Consider the following 15,842-nt stretch of genomic DNA (forward strand, 5'->3'; position numbering starts at 1 on the left):
GTAAATGGTAGGGCATTGAGGAATGCAGTAGAACAGAGTGATCTAGGAATAATGGTGCATTCCACCCTGAAGGTGGGATCTCATGTGGATAGGGTGGTGAAGAAAGCTTTTGGTATGTTGGCCTTTATAAATCAGAGCATTGAGTATAGGATTTGGGATGTAATGTTAAAATTGTGCAAGGCATTGGTGAGGCCAAATTTGGAGTATCATGTACAGTTCTGGTCACAGAATTATAGGAAAGATGTCAACAAAATAGAGAGAATACAGAGAAGACTTACTAGAATGTTACCTGGGTTTCAGCACCTAAGTTACAGGGAAAGGTTGAACAAGTTAGGTCTTTATTCTTTAGAGCGTAGAAGGTTGAGGGGGGACTTGATAGAGGTATTTAAAATTATGAGGGGGATAGATAGAGTTAACGTGGATAGGCTTTTTCCATTGAGAGTAGGGGAGATTCAAACTCTCAACATGAGTTGAGAGTCAGGGGGCAAAAGTTTAGGAGTAACATGAGGGGGAGCTTCTTTACTCAGAGAGTGGTAGCTGTGTGGAACGAGCTTCCAGTAGAAGTGGTAGAGACAGGTTTGATATTGTCATTTAAAGTAAAATTGGATAGGTATATGGACAGGAAAGGAATGGAGGGTTATAGGTTGAGTGCAGGTCGGTGGGACTAGGTGGGAGTAAGTGTTCAGCAAGGACCAGAAGGGCCGAGATGGCCTGTTTCCCTGCTGTAATTGTTATATGGTTATATGAGCAAGAGGGAGACAGTTAATGGAGACTAAATGCTGCTTGATAGCACTTTTGACCTTAAGTAGCTTCAGTGATATTGACTGGAGAGTGACAAATGATATTCCTTTGTTCAAGAAAGGTTGTAGGGATAACAATCACTTGTCACCTGCTAGTTTGTACTCCTTCCCCTCCCTCCACCCTCTAATTCTGGCTTCTGCATCCCTCCTTTCCAGTTCAGCTGAAGGGTCTGCCTGAAATGTCAACTATTTATTCCCCTCCATAGATGCTGCCTCACTTGCTGAGTTCTTCTAGCATTTTGCATGTGTTGCTCAAGATTACCAGCATCTGCGGAATCTCTTGTGTTAGTAAACCTAAATGTTGTCATTCATGACGATCCAGTGGTTGTAGGCCAACAGTTTTGTAGTTGCTACAAGTTACTTTTTAAAAATTCCACATTGTAAACAGAGTTTTGCATTTCACAGCCATCACTGTGGATTGTGACGCAGGTTTACAAATTACTACTCCAGTAACTACCACAGGCTGTGCGGTTACAGGCCTGATTACACAAGCAGAGGCTTTTGATTATTAATCCAGTAATAACAAGCTTCCAAGTTACTGATCCAGATCTGTAACCACAAGTTGTAAATTACAAATCTGATAACATAACCATTGGGCTGGACTTCTTTTCATTTCTATTGCAGTTTTTTTAAATAAAGGATCACCCAAAAGACATAAATTATGAAGGAGTAATGACATCTTTTTGAAATTCTCAGCCAAGTTCAGTCTTACACAAAGTCATGAGAAGAAGTGTCAAGTCACAAGATGTTGTAACCTGATGAAGGGTCTTGGCCTGAAATGTTGACTCCATTGACATGGCCTGACACCTCCAGCATTCCAGGTAAATACACACACAGCTTTCAGCATCCATGCACACATCATCACTGCCAGCAGGCACCTCCAGAAATCCGCTCACAACTGCACTCATAAAAAGTTTCATTGGACTGCTCAGTTCCATATTTAACTTTACACCGCAGTGGTCGCATTTAACCCAATACGGGCACGCACCAAGATCAACCAGTTTCCAGCTCTTATTCACGGATGCACAAAATGCTTTATACATTGGCAGCGCACAGATGGTAAAAAGCAATGAATGTGAAACTCATTGTAGGTTCACATTTCTGTTTCCTCCAAACAAAAAGGCTCCTTGCCTGTTTTTTTTTGTTTCAGAATATTATTCTTTATCTAAAAGAGCAACAGAATGTTTTAGAGCACCATCTAGTGGCCACTTTAAAAACCTGATCTAAAACCCAAATACTTTCCATCACATCTAACAGTAAGCACACTTCTCTTAGCTTTAACTTCATAGCAACATTTGAAAATAATCTATCCAACATTCCTCATTCCTCTTGTGAAAGAGGTAACATCTGGACTACTATGTACAGTATTGTTCTCCTCTTGATGGGCCAAATGGCCTAATTCTGCTCCCATGTCTTATGGTCTTATGTTATTATTTAAGGAAGGATGTTAATATGTTGGAAGAAAAGGTTTACATTTGTAGACCTGCAATAAATAGGTTGTCCTGTGAGGAAAGACAGGACAAGCTGGGCTTTTATTCTTTAGGATTTAGAAGAGTGAGATTTGTCCAGAATGGAACACATAGAATCATGAGGGATCTTAACAAGGGTGATTTCTCTTGTGGGAAAACCTAAAATTGGGGGCGGGGGTCAGAAATGTAAGAGTGTGATGGGGTAATTCCTCTCCCTTAGAATGCTAATGTATTCCTCAGAGGGCAATGGAAGCAGAGCCTGTGGATATTCTGTAGGCAGAGCTAGAGTGATGGCTAATAAGGGGGATGGTGATTTTGGGTAAACAGGACTGTGGAGTTGAGGTTACAACCAGATATGTGATGATCTTATTAAATAGTGGAATGGACTTGAGGATAAAAATTTGGATATCTGATGGAGTGTGAATGTGCTTGCAACTTTATTTAGCAAAGGCTTGTAAGAGAAACATCCACACCAAACAGCTTCTGTCCTCTTATAATTTATCCCAGTCATTCCCAAAGTGAGTGATATTGCCTCCTGGGGGTGGTGGGAGTTTCTAAGGGGGGGGGAATAAAGATACAGGGGGCAGCAGGGGATGCTCAGTAGCAAGGGGACAGCTCAGGGACAACAGGCTTACTTTAAGAACTGAATTACTTATTATAAGCAGATGATCCTCAGTGCTTCATAACTGATTACAATGATCACATAATCTTTTGCTAACCCACCGTTCTCTTAGACTATGCTCAAAGCACATGATAGTTTTTGAAAAGCAGTGGGATAGTTCTGTATCGGGCAGGTCACGAGAAACCTGGACTGAAGAACTCATGTTATTTCTGGGCTCGGCCTGCGCATTGTTGCCGTTCACTACTGTAGTACAGTGTCAGTACAATTCCCATATTCTCTGATGCAATTCCTGTCAATTATGGTAAGACATTCAATGGGGTAGGGTTCAGAATCTGCCCTTTTACAAGAACTTGGCCGCATTTCTCCAGCCCACGGCCCAAACCAGATGTTGCTGCCCCACTTCAGGCGGAGTCAGGTTTTGCCTGAGCCATGATGAAGCCATAACTTTCCCCTTGATTGCAGTGCTTGAGGAGGGATTTAAACAATAGGTGATTGACCATGGTCACCAATCCATAACGAAAATAGCAGAAGCAGACTGACTGTGAAGGAAGTGTAGACAGTGTAGAGTGGAGTACCTGAAATACGGATTTACACCAGCACCAAGCCAACAACAGCAGCTAATGTGCCTATTGTGTGAGAAAGCTTTTTCAGATTAGATACTGAATCCATCCAGGCTCACTGAACATTTGAAGAGAATACACTCTGCCAAAGCAAACAAGAACTTGGCTTATTTTCGATTACTTTGTGACAACTTTCAGAAACAGAAAACACTTCAAAACATGTTTGTCAGCACTTTGTGAGCTTTTCCGGTCTCCAAGCCTCTCTGATTTGGAAGAGAAAGAAAGAATACCAGACGATTATTTTCAAGTATACAGTGCCCTCCTGGGTGAGCAACATAAAAACATGACAGAGAGACTTCAGGATCTTCTCTTGATCCAAATTCCAGATTCCATTCCTGAATACGTAATGAGGAATTCAGGAAGGATGGAAAAAGAACAGATCTCGTTACAAAATGACTTGAGCTGGAGTTGAGGTTTAAAAAATCATATCAATACTTTTGTTTGCTGGAAGAAATCTCTAAACACTATCCTGCACTTTGGAGAAAGGTCAAGATGTTCTTTATTGCTTTTCCAACATTATGTTTAGTGGTTTCAGTGCAGTCGCCCCAGCTTCTTTCAAAGCAACGATACAGACTGAAAATGACTGAAGGTGGGGATCTGAGACTCCTTCTGAGTGACATTCAGCCTGATGCTCAGAAGCTGATATCACTGCATCAAGCCCATCCATCTCATTGAAAAGTGAAAAAGCAATGACGTAGTGAATGGTGGACCACTAATGTTTGCTCTGAAATTGTTGATGAAATTTGTTTTTACTACAATTAAATAATTAATCTTATTTGTAGCTTTAAATAGATTTGAATGACTTTTGCAATTATTTGTCTCTGCTTTGAATTTGCAGTTCCTATTTTCTTTCACTGTGCGCTGTAAATCAAAGTTTTTCATAGTTTTTGTGTAATGACCGGGATGAGAGAGAGTGGTGTTGGGGGTGTGGTCTGGGTGCCAAGGGGCTCGTAACCCCCAAAAAGTTTGGGTCCGTTGATTTATCCTTTTAAACTGATCTAGCTTTCTGCCTGTGATTGGGGTGGGGGGAGCTGCCTGTTATTTCACGTACGATGGCAGGACAAAGTCCCAGACACGGAGGTCCTGGAACGGGCTAGCACCCACAGCGTCTACACACTCCTACAAAAAGCCCAAGCCAGATGGGCTGGCCATGTCGGCAGGATGTCTGATAGTCGACTACCAAAACAGCTGCTGTATGGAGAGCTGAGCCAGAGCAAGCGCTCCGTTGGAGGGCAGAAGAAACGTTTCAAAGACTGCCTCAAAGTGTCCCTCAAAGACCTCTACATCAATCCCAGTAGCTGGGAATCACTTGCTCTGGACCGCCCAACCTGGTGGAGCAGGACCACTAAAGGAGCGTATGCAGCAAAAATCAGATGCACCGCAGAGGCTCAGAGGAAACGCGCTGCGCGCAAGGCTCGAGCTACCTCCACTTCCACTGCAGCACCTACCCTCATGTGTCCCACATGTGGGCGAGCTTTCAGGGCCTGGATTGGCTTCACCAGTCACCTCCGGAATCACAGTCACAAACCCTCCACCTGACAGAAGTCGTGGTCGTCTTCGATTCTGAAGGACGAACAACAACACCTGGATTTCACGAAAACATTTCAATCCTGTGGTAATTTGTAGAAAAAATGTCATTCCATTTAAGTGACAATGACCCCAGAACAATGTGTTGATGACTGAAACTGTTTACAGAAACACTGATTTTCATTTAATGGAGTGAAGCACATTTTCATACAGTCTGCAAAGGTGTAAGGAATTCAAAATTTCAGCAGACATGTAGGTTGCAAAACCATAGTGTAGATTGCTCAGTGAAGATTTAAATATGTGTTCAAACTAGAAAAGCTGAGGTAATCAGACCATGAAATGTAGAATGTTGCAGTACCCAAGAAGATTATTTGGTCCACCAGCAGAATTGTAGAAATTTATGACCTTTACTGTCCAGCCAGCCAACAATGATTTATAGATTAATTCCTCTTTCCTGCCATTGACTTGAAGGTTATACAGCTCTTCAAGTGCTCCAAGTGTCAGATTATTGCTGTTTTTAAGCCTCCCTAATGACCTTCTGCACAGTATACCAACTATGGAAGTACTCAGAACCACATTTTATATTGTCTAACATGGAATTTCCTATATACATTAATATGTTAATCATGAAGTACCCTGAAAACTGGATTGAAGGGCAGCAAACAGGAATTAAAATTCTGATCTGTATTTCAGTTAATCACAAACTCTGAGCTTCCAGAGAAGTTTTGATTTAATATTAAGTCCAAAAATTAAAAGCTAGCAGCACATGTGCACATCAGTGCAATTCATAAGTAAGTCATGACATAGATAAAGTGAATATCCAATTGTTTCACCAGGATAGGGGAGTCCAAAGCTTGAGGGTAAAGGTTTAAAGCAATAAGTAAAAGATGTATCAGGAACCTGAGGGGCAGTTTCTTCACACAGAGGGAAGTGCATACATGGAACAAGCTGCCTGAGGAGGGAGGAGAGACAGATACAATTTCAGCATTTGGATGGGTACATGGATAGGCAAAGTTTAGATGAATATGGCCAAATGAAGACAAATGAATTAGCTCAGCTAGGATGAAGCGCTTGTTTCCATGCTGTAAGTTTATATGATCTATATGGTGAGAATACAGCCAGGAACACTTTTAATCATCCCAGGCTCACCAGTGAGCCTGCTCTACTCATGGAATTGTATCTCAACTTCTGAAAGGATTGAAATAAAGCTGAAGAATTTTAGGATATTCAGATTCAGATTCACTTATTTATCACATGTACATCAAAACATGCCGTGAAATGTGTGTTATTTCAGAATCAGAATCAGGTTTATTATCACCGACATGTGACGTGAAATTTGTGAACTTAGCAGCAGCAGTTTAATGCAATACATAATTAGCAGAGAGAAAAAAATAATAATGAATAAAATAAAACAATATTAAATAACAAATAAATCAATTACTTGTATTGAATAGATTTTTTTAAATCTGCAAAAACAAATACTGTATGTTAAAAAAAGTGAGGTAGTGCCCAAAGGTTCAATGACCATTTAGGAATCGGATGGCAGAGGGGAAGAAGTTGTTCCTGAATCGCTGAGTGTGTCCCTTCAGGCTTCTGTACCTCCTACCTGATGGTAACAATGAGAAAAGGGCATGCCCTGGGTGCTGGAGGTCCTCAGTAATGAAAACTGCCTTTCTGAGACACTGCTCCCTAAAGATGTCCTGGGTACTTTGTAGGCTAGTACCCAAAATGGAGCTGACTAGATTTACAACCTTCTGCAGCTTCTTTCAGTCCTGTGCAGTAGCCCCTCCATACCAGACAGTGATGCAGCCTGTCAGAATGCTCTCCACGGTACAACTATAGAAGTTTTTGAGTGTATTTGTTGACATGCCAAATCTCTTCCAATCCTAATAAAGTGTAGCCACTGTCTTGCCTTCTTTATGACTACGTCGATATGTTGGAAACAGGGTAGATCTTTAGAGATCTTGACACCCAGGAACTTGAAGCTGCTCTTCTGTTCCCTCTTGGTGCACCATCAATAGCTCTCGGAGACGTGAGGCGAGATATAGGCTTTTACTGGCTGGAAGAAAGAACAAGCAGCAAGTGACCACCATACTACATCCTGGAGACTGAGGCCTGGGCTGTGTCTCCAAACGCCTTTATACCGGGGTCCGTGGGAGGAGCCACGGTCAGTGGGAGGAGCCACAGGAGCAGTCAGCAGGGGAGGGGCCTGTCCAGACAGGTGTATGTAGTTCACCACACCTCTATGAGGACTGGTATGTGTTCCTTCGTCTTACCCTTCCTGAAGTCCACAATCAGCTCTTTCATCTTACTGATGTTGTGCCAGGTTGTTGCTGCAGCACCATTCCACTAGCTGGCCTATCTCATTCCTGTACGCCCTCTTGTCACCACCTGAGACTCTACCAACCAACATAGCCTAACGAAATGCTTGAGTTAGCCCACTACACATTCTGGTGTTAATGTAGCATGCCCTCAATGCTCGGCAGAGCAACACAGGACGCAACAAGCAACAAAACAACAACAGCGAAACAAGCCCCTTTCCTCCCTCCCTCTCCCCCTCCCACCCCACACATGGACGTTCCTCCAACCCTAGGACAGACTTCTAGTCTCCAGTCTCCAGGCTTCAGTCATTGGGCTTTGACTTCCAGACTTCTGATGGACTTCTGCTCTCTGATCTTTGGTATCATCTTCAAGACTAGCTGATAACAGAACCCCAAGCTCCAGGCTTGAGCTCCGTGTTCACTGTCTCACGCCTCCTTGTGTCTCCTGCTTGCACGGACTTCTGATCCCAGAACACGCCAACCTGGCTTAAACTGACTACAACAATAAGGTACACACAATCCCATAAAAAGAGATTCAAAATCCTTTCTCTTCAACTGGGACAGCCACAGATGTCCTTCACCCATCCACGTCACTGGCCTTTGAGCATGAAGCTGAGACCCGACCTCTAACTCTTCTGCATCTCTGTTGCAAAACCCTAACCTGATCCCTAATTCCCCTGTCTCTCAGCGAGTAACTCTGTTTTGTTTGGGTGTATTCGCGTATGGCTGAATGACAACTGAACTTGAAAGCCATCCCTATAAACTTAAAAATACAATTAAATCTGAGCCTTGAACTCAATGCAGGTCACGGCTCGGTAACATCTTGACAAGATTAGCATGCTAGATCACATGGCACCCAGTCTTGACCCTGTTCAGAAAGGGGGAGCTACATTGCAGTGGATGTGAGGTAGGGGAATTTGTCAGAAACCAGCTGGAACTTTGATAGTCAGTCACAGAGAAGCCTCGATTCAGCGATTCGAAGATTCAAAAACTCGAAGTACATTTATTACCTAAGAATGTATAAATTATACAACCTTGAGATTTGTTTGCTCAGAGGTGGCCATAAAGCAAGAAACCCAAAAGAACCCAATTAAAAAAAAAGAACAACACCAGATGTGCAAAAGAAAGGGGGAGAAACACAAATCATGCAAACATTTGAAGTGAACAACAACATTCCAAACTAAATTGAGTCCTCAGATCTGAACCCTGGATCAGTTCATTATATTAGCAGGCACAGAGCAGAGTAGTGACCTTAGCATTGCAGACACTATCGCAATAAAAACTGGTAACTGACTGTTGACCAGAATACTGATTTAAATACAAAAGGATAGGTATACTTTTCATGGTTAAAGAAAACACTATATTTTAGCATTAATTTTCTGTGCTCTAGCTCCCCATGGCTAATGACTTAAATTTTCTTTTACAAAGAGGAAGACTTACCTTCCTGTAAATACCAAAAATGGTCCCAATAGGTGAAAGGCAGTCAATGTTCGAAGAGCCATCCAGTGGGTCAAAGCACACCAGATATTTCCCCTGGAACAAACAAGTGTAAACTAAACTGACTGCGACAATAATGTACACACGGTCCCTTACGAGGGGTGATAGATAAGTTTGTGCCCTAAGGTAGAAGGAGCCAATTTTAGAAAACCTAGAACATTTATTTTTCAACATAGTTCCCTCCTACATTTACACACTTAGTCCAGTGGCTGTGGAGTAATCGGATCTTGGACCTCCAGAAGGTGTCCACAGATGGGTGATTGATAAGTTCATGGCCTAAGGTAGACAGAGATGAGTTATTAACTTCAAACTTTCTGCATAATCATTCAAAGAGTTGACCTGCATGTGAATGCAACGAGAGCTGTATAACTCATCTCCTACTTTAGGCCACAAACTTATGACCATCTGTGGTCACTTTCTGGAGGTCCAAGATCCATATGCTCCACGACCACTGGACTAAGTGTGTAAATGTAGGAGGGGACTATGTTGAAAAATAAATGTGCTAGGTTTTCTAAAATTGACTCCTTCTACCTTAGGCCATGAACATATCAATCACCCCTTGTAAAAAGAGATCAAAATCCTTTCTCTTCAACTGTGTTTCTGGTTCCCTCTCACGTACAGTTTCCTAATCCAAATAGTCTGCTGTCTAGTTGTATGTTGTCGTTATTTTAAATGCTTTGTGAAACAGCCTGACACATGTAGAAACTGTATATTACTATTCTGTCATAATGAATTGTGATTACTAGGTGAAACTAGTAATTACTTACCAATGTCATGTTAATTATTTTGGGGAAGTTTTCCACTCGGTTATATCCACAAAACATTAAAAAAGTTATATTAACAATGGTGAAATGGTGATACCCATTGGTATTCTTGAAGAAAGCTGCCGTGGAATCTAGCAATCTCTTTGACATGATTTTTTCTTTCTCCTTTGACTGCAGCCAGACAGATGTCATTCTGAAGAGATCTCTGGGATCAAACTGTGGTATCATCAAGCAGGGTAAGCTGCAAACTATTTTACTGAATTGTCTCAGATGGCAAACCAGGAGTTTAAAAAAAACCTTCAGCCAACTTTCCAAATGTTTTTCAGAATACACGATAAAGACTGAAATGTAGGTGAGTGCAAGGTAGAAATATCAAAGCAAGTGTGTTATTTTAAAACCACACTGAATGGATGGGATTAAAATTATATATACTTTTGGGAGTTATGGAGTTTGCTAATGAGTAATAATAACTTAGTCCATAAACAATTTAGTTATACTTCATTCACAAGGGATAGCACATCCATTTCTTGTTCTGAAATGATTTGCAAGAAGTTCCTGTAGTTTGTTGATTTCTGCCAATTGCTCTGAATAAGATCTGTATGACAATGCATCTTCTGGGGAAAGCAATGGACTATTGACAACAATTTTTGATATCCATATTTTGTTGTTTGCCTGGGCACTCTGGAGATCATGATCTGCTGTCCTCTGTTACAGGTTATGCCAGGGTTCCATTCCTGTGAACTGGTCATAACCCAAAAAGTTTGCAAAGCAGACAGATTACTGAAGGAACACGCACAAAATGCTGGTGGAACGCAGCAGGCCAGGCAGCATCTATAGGAAGAAGCACTGTCGACGTTTCGGGCCGAGACCCTTCGCCAGGACTAACTGAAAGGAAAGATAGTAAGTATCACAAATTCCACCAGCATTTTTTGTGTGTTGCTTGAATTTCCAGCATCTGCAGATTTCCTCGAGATTACTGAAGGAGACCACTCTGTTTATCCTGTTAGGTAGATTATATCCGTGAACTAAGTTCCCATATGGCAGTAGATGCATGCAGCCACATAGCAGCCTGAACATCCATCCAGCTGATCACACAAAGGCTTGTTCATATGTTTGGACTGTACAGTAAGGTTTTTTTGTTTTATGTTGCGTGAGGCCATGAATAATTGTAAGTCCTGATTATCTTTCTTATCAGTCTTATTGCAGATTTTGGGTCAATGTTTTAGAATTTTAAGATTGTTTCTGTGTAACATTTCTTTACCAAAATGTCCACACCTCATTCTTCCTCAAAATGCTTACTGTGATTTTAATCCATTTTATTTATTTGTGATTAATTATAAACGTCCAGCATCTGGACTTGTGTCCTAAATATAACACTGTATTGGGGAGCAAAACTGCAGGACTTAGGTTTTAATTATGAATTATGCACTAAGTTTTCCCTCTTTTGTTTTGGGTGTTTTTCTTGCACATTTATGGACCTAGGCTTCATGGAGTTAACTTCCTAATTTGCATCAGTAACGAGCCTCAGTCGCTTACACCATGACTTCCAATCAACTTTTCTGAAGAATTGGCATGGATGTTGAGAGGGCAGCAACAGGCAGTGCAGTGGTTACTACATCACCCACCCATCACATTCATTATATACTCACCCTCTTCTCTGGATCCACAATTACCGCATCCTTATTCTCCTCTGACACTAGTATGCATGTACTGTATGATGATTTTAGCATATTAATGACTAGGTCATTAGACAAGACATCCAGCTTCTTGACTTCATCTCCCGTCACATTCACAGTCCCTGCGATTCCATACCTAAATAAAACAATTTGTGAAGGATCTTTAAGCATTTGTCAGGTAGGAGTTACTTAAATATAGCACACCAACGCTAAGCAGTAACTGTTTCATTTTCTGAGCTGTTTTGAAATCTGACCACACAGCCCTTTTAAATGGCAAGCACATAGCATTCAAAATCTCCTCATATTACTTCTCCATTTTCTCTCTAAGTTAAGAGTCCAACTGGCAAGATGCCTGCAGGCCGGGAGCCTTTCACTGGTCACCACAGTGATGTGATCCATTGATGCACATCACGGTGAAAGTATTGAAAATTCTCAATAAAGATAGCATTCCCTATTTAATGAGGGTTTTGCTTGTGTGTTTTCCTCACTGGCTTGCAAATAGCCTTTGTGAAGAGAAATTAAAGATTTCCAAAAGATTGTTTGTTAATTAAATGAGTATAATTTTTGGCCAGGGAGGTTTCACTGGCAATGGGATTTGAAGAGAATGGTGCAATATTTCTTCAGAGCTGAGCAGATGGGAGTTAGCATTCTTTCCATATCTAATCATGCAATTTTTGTCAAGTTACATATATGTAGTAACCACCCTACAAACCACTGTAATACCACGGGACCTGTTTGTACCAGAAAATCTACTTTATTCCTTTCTCTTCACTGCTTTTGAGCCCTTTATATCTTTCTTTTGCACTTTCTTATCTTCATTGCTTTGTCCTTTTTAATGTTTTCTTTGTGCATGATATCAAAAAACTGATCCATTTAATGGAAGTAATTTTGCTGATTTTCCCCTATATTTAATGGAAGGTAAAGTGAAATGTGCATGTTTACAGGCAGGGGATTCATCAAGTCTAATTGATGTACCTACATTTTCAAAGCCAGGTATTGAGCAGTAACATTACCGTAACATCCAGCCTAAGGTAACCCACAGTCATGTTGATTTAATTTCAGCAGAAGCTAACTCCCCCTGAAGATAGGCTGTACTTCTTATAAGAGAGATATATTGGGGCATTAGAACTGGTCAGGGTGACATGGAGCCATCTAGTACCGATGTGATTTGCTCAAGCTGTATTCTTTTTTTTTGTAATTTATTTTTTTACTGAAGTTCATCATCAAACAAACATTTCTAAAAGATGTATTTCAGACATTGTACATATATATCATATAATCATATATATCACAAATCCCCACAAAGTATTTATCAGAGGTATACACTTATAGAAAAGAGTGGAAAGAAAAAACAAGCAAAAGGAAAAAACTATTGTTATGAATGCACCACAGCTCTGAGGGGCCGAAGGGGCGGGGGAGCCCCCTCCTTTGTGAGAATTGCAAGAGCATTATTGGGTTGGCTCAGAGGACCCAGGAAATGAGAGAGACCATTGTCTCCTGGAGACCACGTTTGTGGATTGGGGACTATGCTACGTGCAAGCCCTCGGGCAAAGTGGGCTGGTTGAGAGAGAGATTGCATCATCCCAACCTGATTGACATCTGAGACCCCGTGAGGAAGTATAAAAGAGGGTCTGGGGGAACAACCCCTTCAGACGCACCAGAAGAAACATGAACGATCCCGTAGTAGCGGGAAGCCATTTGAAGGAAGTCACGTGCGTTCGATTCCGTTGCTGGAATCGGTGACTGGAACCATGGAAAACCGCTTTTAGCTAACAATAGGGAAGCCCACTCCCCTGATTTAATGGATTCGCTTCATAAAAGACCCGGGCAAGTTTCTTTTCTCACCAATCTCTCTCTCTCCAACAAGTGAAAACCCAGCGGTCCCCCAAAAGGCTTAGGCCTGCAGGAACTGAGTGACTTTTATATTTCCATCGGACAATATATTATCCCCTAGACAAACGATCGAGCTGTTTCTTATTGATGGTTATTATTAGACCCGCGCTTTTAGATTGAGTAGTGACGACATATATTATCTGAATGTTTGTATTAATCTTATTTTTGTGCCCCTTCATAAATAAAGACTTTTAAAAATAGTACCATCAGACTTCAACAGACCTCTCTATCTTTGCTGGTAAGTGATCCAGTTACGGGGTTCGTAACACTATGTACAAGTAGGGAGTGATCTTTGTTTACAACAAATTCATTGATTTGTGAGAATAAAATCAGGCCTATGAGGCATTATGTCATTAAACCATTTTTCCCAGTACGGATCAAATTTTTCCAGCTTATGATTAACAGATGCTGTTATCTTCTTCATTTTGTAAATGTCCATTGTAATTTCCATCCAAGTATTTAAAGTCGGGCTCTCCTGTGATAACAATTTCCTAGTAAGAGTCTTTTTACCAGCCACCAACAGTATATTCATTAAATATTTATCTCTTTTCAACCTTTCTTGAGGTAGATATCCAAAATACATGGTCTTACTCTCTAAGGGTATTTCACATTTAAAGATGTCTTGTAGGGCATTGTGTATCCTCCTCCAATAGTTTTTGATAACAGGGCAGTCCTAAAAAATATGATAATGACTTACATTTTGATTTCCACAATTTCTCCAGCAAACAGGGAAGTTACTATCATAATAGGATTTCTGAGAGGGTGTAATAATATCTTATCAAGTTTTTCCACCCAAACCCCCTCCATTTCTGTGAACTGGTACACTTCCATTGGTACCTCCATATTATTGTCCATTCTTCCTCAGATATAATTATCCCTCCTTCCTTATCCCATTTTGTTTTAATGTATGAAGTCGGATGTGCTTTAAGATTTGACAACCCCTTATACATGCTTGATATGATTCTACTGTGGCGACCCACTTTCTGTGCAGGCGAACCGGCTCACAAATAGCCCGCGTGCGGGGAGAGACTTTGGTAATGCACCTCTGATGTCATTTCTGCCCGGAGAGGGCGGGAACTAGGGATTAAAAGCCAGTGCCATGAAGTTTGAATAAACTAGTCTTGAAACGACTTACCGACGACGGCGTGTCGTTGTTTCTAGCTCTGTACGTAGTACATCGCTACACTACTACCGTTAACTGAATTATATGCTTTTCTAAGGAGAATGCCTACCAGGTCAGCTTTATTTCGGGGTCTCCTTGAAGGAATGAAACATCCACACCGATTCCTGAAGATTTTCTGACTCATGACTTTTCAAAGTGTTGCAAATAGTACAGAGAGCTTAATTCCACAAATTAGCAATAGAAAGATCTACTACCACATAAGCCACCCATTTTCACCCACAAAACCAATGTGGCAGCAAGCCATTCTCAGTCCAGAGGGGTTGCTTTAGGGTTCAACTTTGTGGAGTTGAAATTTGGAATTATATCTGAAAATGCATTGTGTGGTTTGAAAAACAAAGCTGATGTTACATCAGTGTCCCATGCTGACTATTGTTACTGTATGCCCACACTGAATTTCCTCCTGGTTTGTCAACACTTTGTTTCATACTGAGGTCGAACACATAGGGACCAAGTGGCCATGATCACATGTGGCCACACATAGTCCCAAGAGAGAAGACACAACTTCCACACAAGCAGCACCCAAGCTGAAGACTGAACCCAGACTGCTGGTGCGGTGAGGAACAGCTCTTCTAGTTGCACCACTACGTTGCCCCCTGTCATTGTACCAAGGAATTCAGTGGTTCAAGAAAGTAGCTCATAATGAGACCAGGGAACTCACCACCCCTCCACCAATTTTTCTCTTTCCTCCTGAATATACTAATTAGCACTGAGGAAAGACTCCATGAGGTGAAGCAACCATCTGATTAATTGACCTCCCCGCTATCAAATAGTTGTTATTTTTATAATAATTCCATCAGGATAAAGAACTGGATAATTTTCCAGCACGGATAGCTGTGACATCTTGGAACACCCTTACTGTCACTTTGGCTGAAATCAGATTTCTAGTTCAATAAAACCACAGTTTGTCTATAACTAAATGACTAAATGGATGAATGGGCCACCTGTTCCCTTCTGCCTGCTCTGTTAATCATCTTCCTGCATTATCTCACAATGTTAGATTCTTCAGTTTACAAAAATCTATACATTTCAGGATGGAATCAGTACACTGGAGGTTAAGTAAGATGCAGGCCCGTATTTGTTGAAGGAAATCTTGGGTAGAATTTACAAGTTTGGGAATGAGTAATTGACACAGCACTGCTCATTTCCCACCACAGCTGGGTCTGAATATTTACTCCCCTGTGTCTCTGGACATGAGCTACCACTTGGTTCTGCAAAGTAGAAAATCTGGACCAAAATTATATAATCTAGGGGTTCCCAATCCAGGGTTCAGGACCCCTTGGTTAATGGTAAGGGTCCTTGGCATAAAAAGATTGGGAATCCCTGATCTAAACTGTTATTTGAGATCCAAAAGCAAGTGTTGCAGATGCTGGAAATCTGAAATAAAACAGAATATTTTGGAAATACTTAGCGGGTACAGAATACCTGTAGAGCAAAATAATGTTAATATTTCTGGGCAGTGATTTTCATTGG

The 15,842-nt window shown here is 41.2% G+C and overlaps 1 protein-coding gene and 1 long non-coding RNA gene across 3 annotated transcripts in view; one reads left to right on the plus strand and one right to left on the minus strand.

Annotated features, from left to right (window-relative positions):
* The window catches only part of LOC132394105 (fructose-1,6-bisphosphatase isozyme 2-like), an 84,962-nt gene that overhangs the window by 47,992 nt on the left and 21,128 nt on the right, over positions 1-15,842 (minus strand). For both annotated transcript variants that reach the window (XM_059969853.1, XM_059969854.1), the window contains exons 2-3: positions 11,270-11,432; positions 8,800-8,892 (exon numbers count right to left, since the gene is read on the minus strand). In XM_059969853.1, coding sequence (XP_059825836.1) covers positions 8,800-8,892; positions 11,270-11,432 — 256 coding nt within the window. The remainder of the gene's footprint in view (positions 1-8,799; positions 8,893-11,269; positions 11,433-15,842) is intronic.
* LOC132393679 (uncharacterized) lies at positions 9,797-10,926 on the plus strand. Its single transcript, XR_009512033.1, has 3 exons — positions 9,797-9,856; positions 10,335-10,520; positions 10,628-10,926. It is a non-coding gene; the product is annotated as an uncharacterized LOC132393679 (long non-coding RNA).

This window comes from Hypanus sabinus, chromosome 5 (assembly GCF_030144855.1).
Source record: "Hypanus sabinus isolate sHypSab1 chromosome 5, sHypSab1.hap1, whole genome shotgun sequence".
NCBI lineage: Eukaryota > Metazoa > Chordata > Chondrichthyes > Myliobatiformes > Dasyatidae > Hypanus > Hypanus sabinus.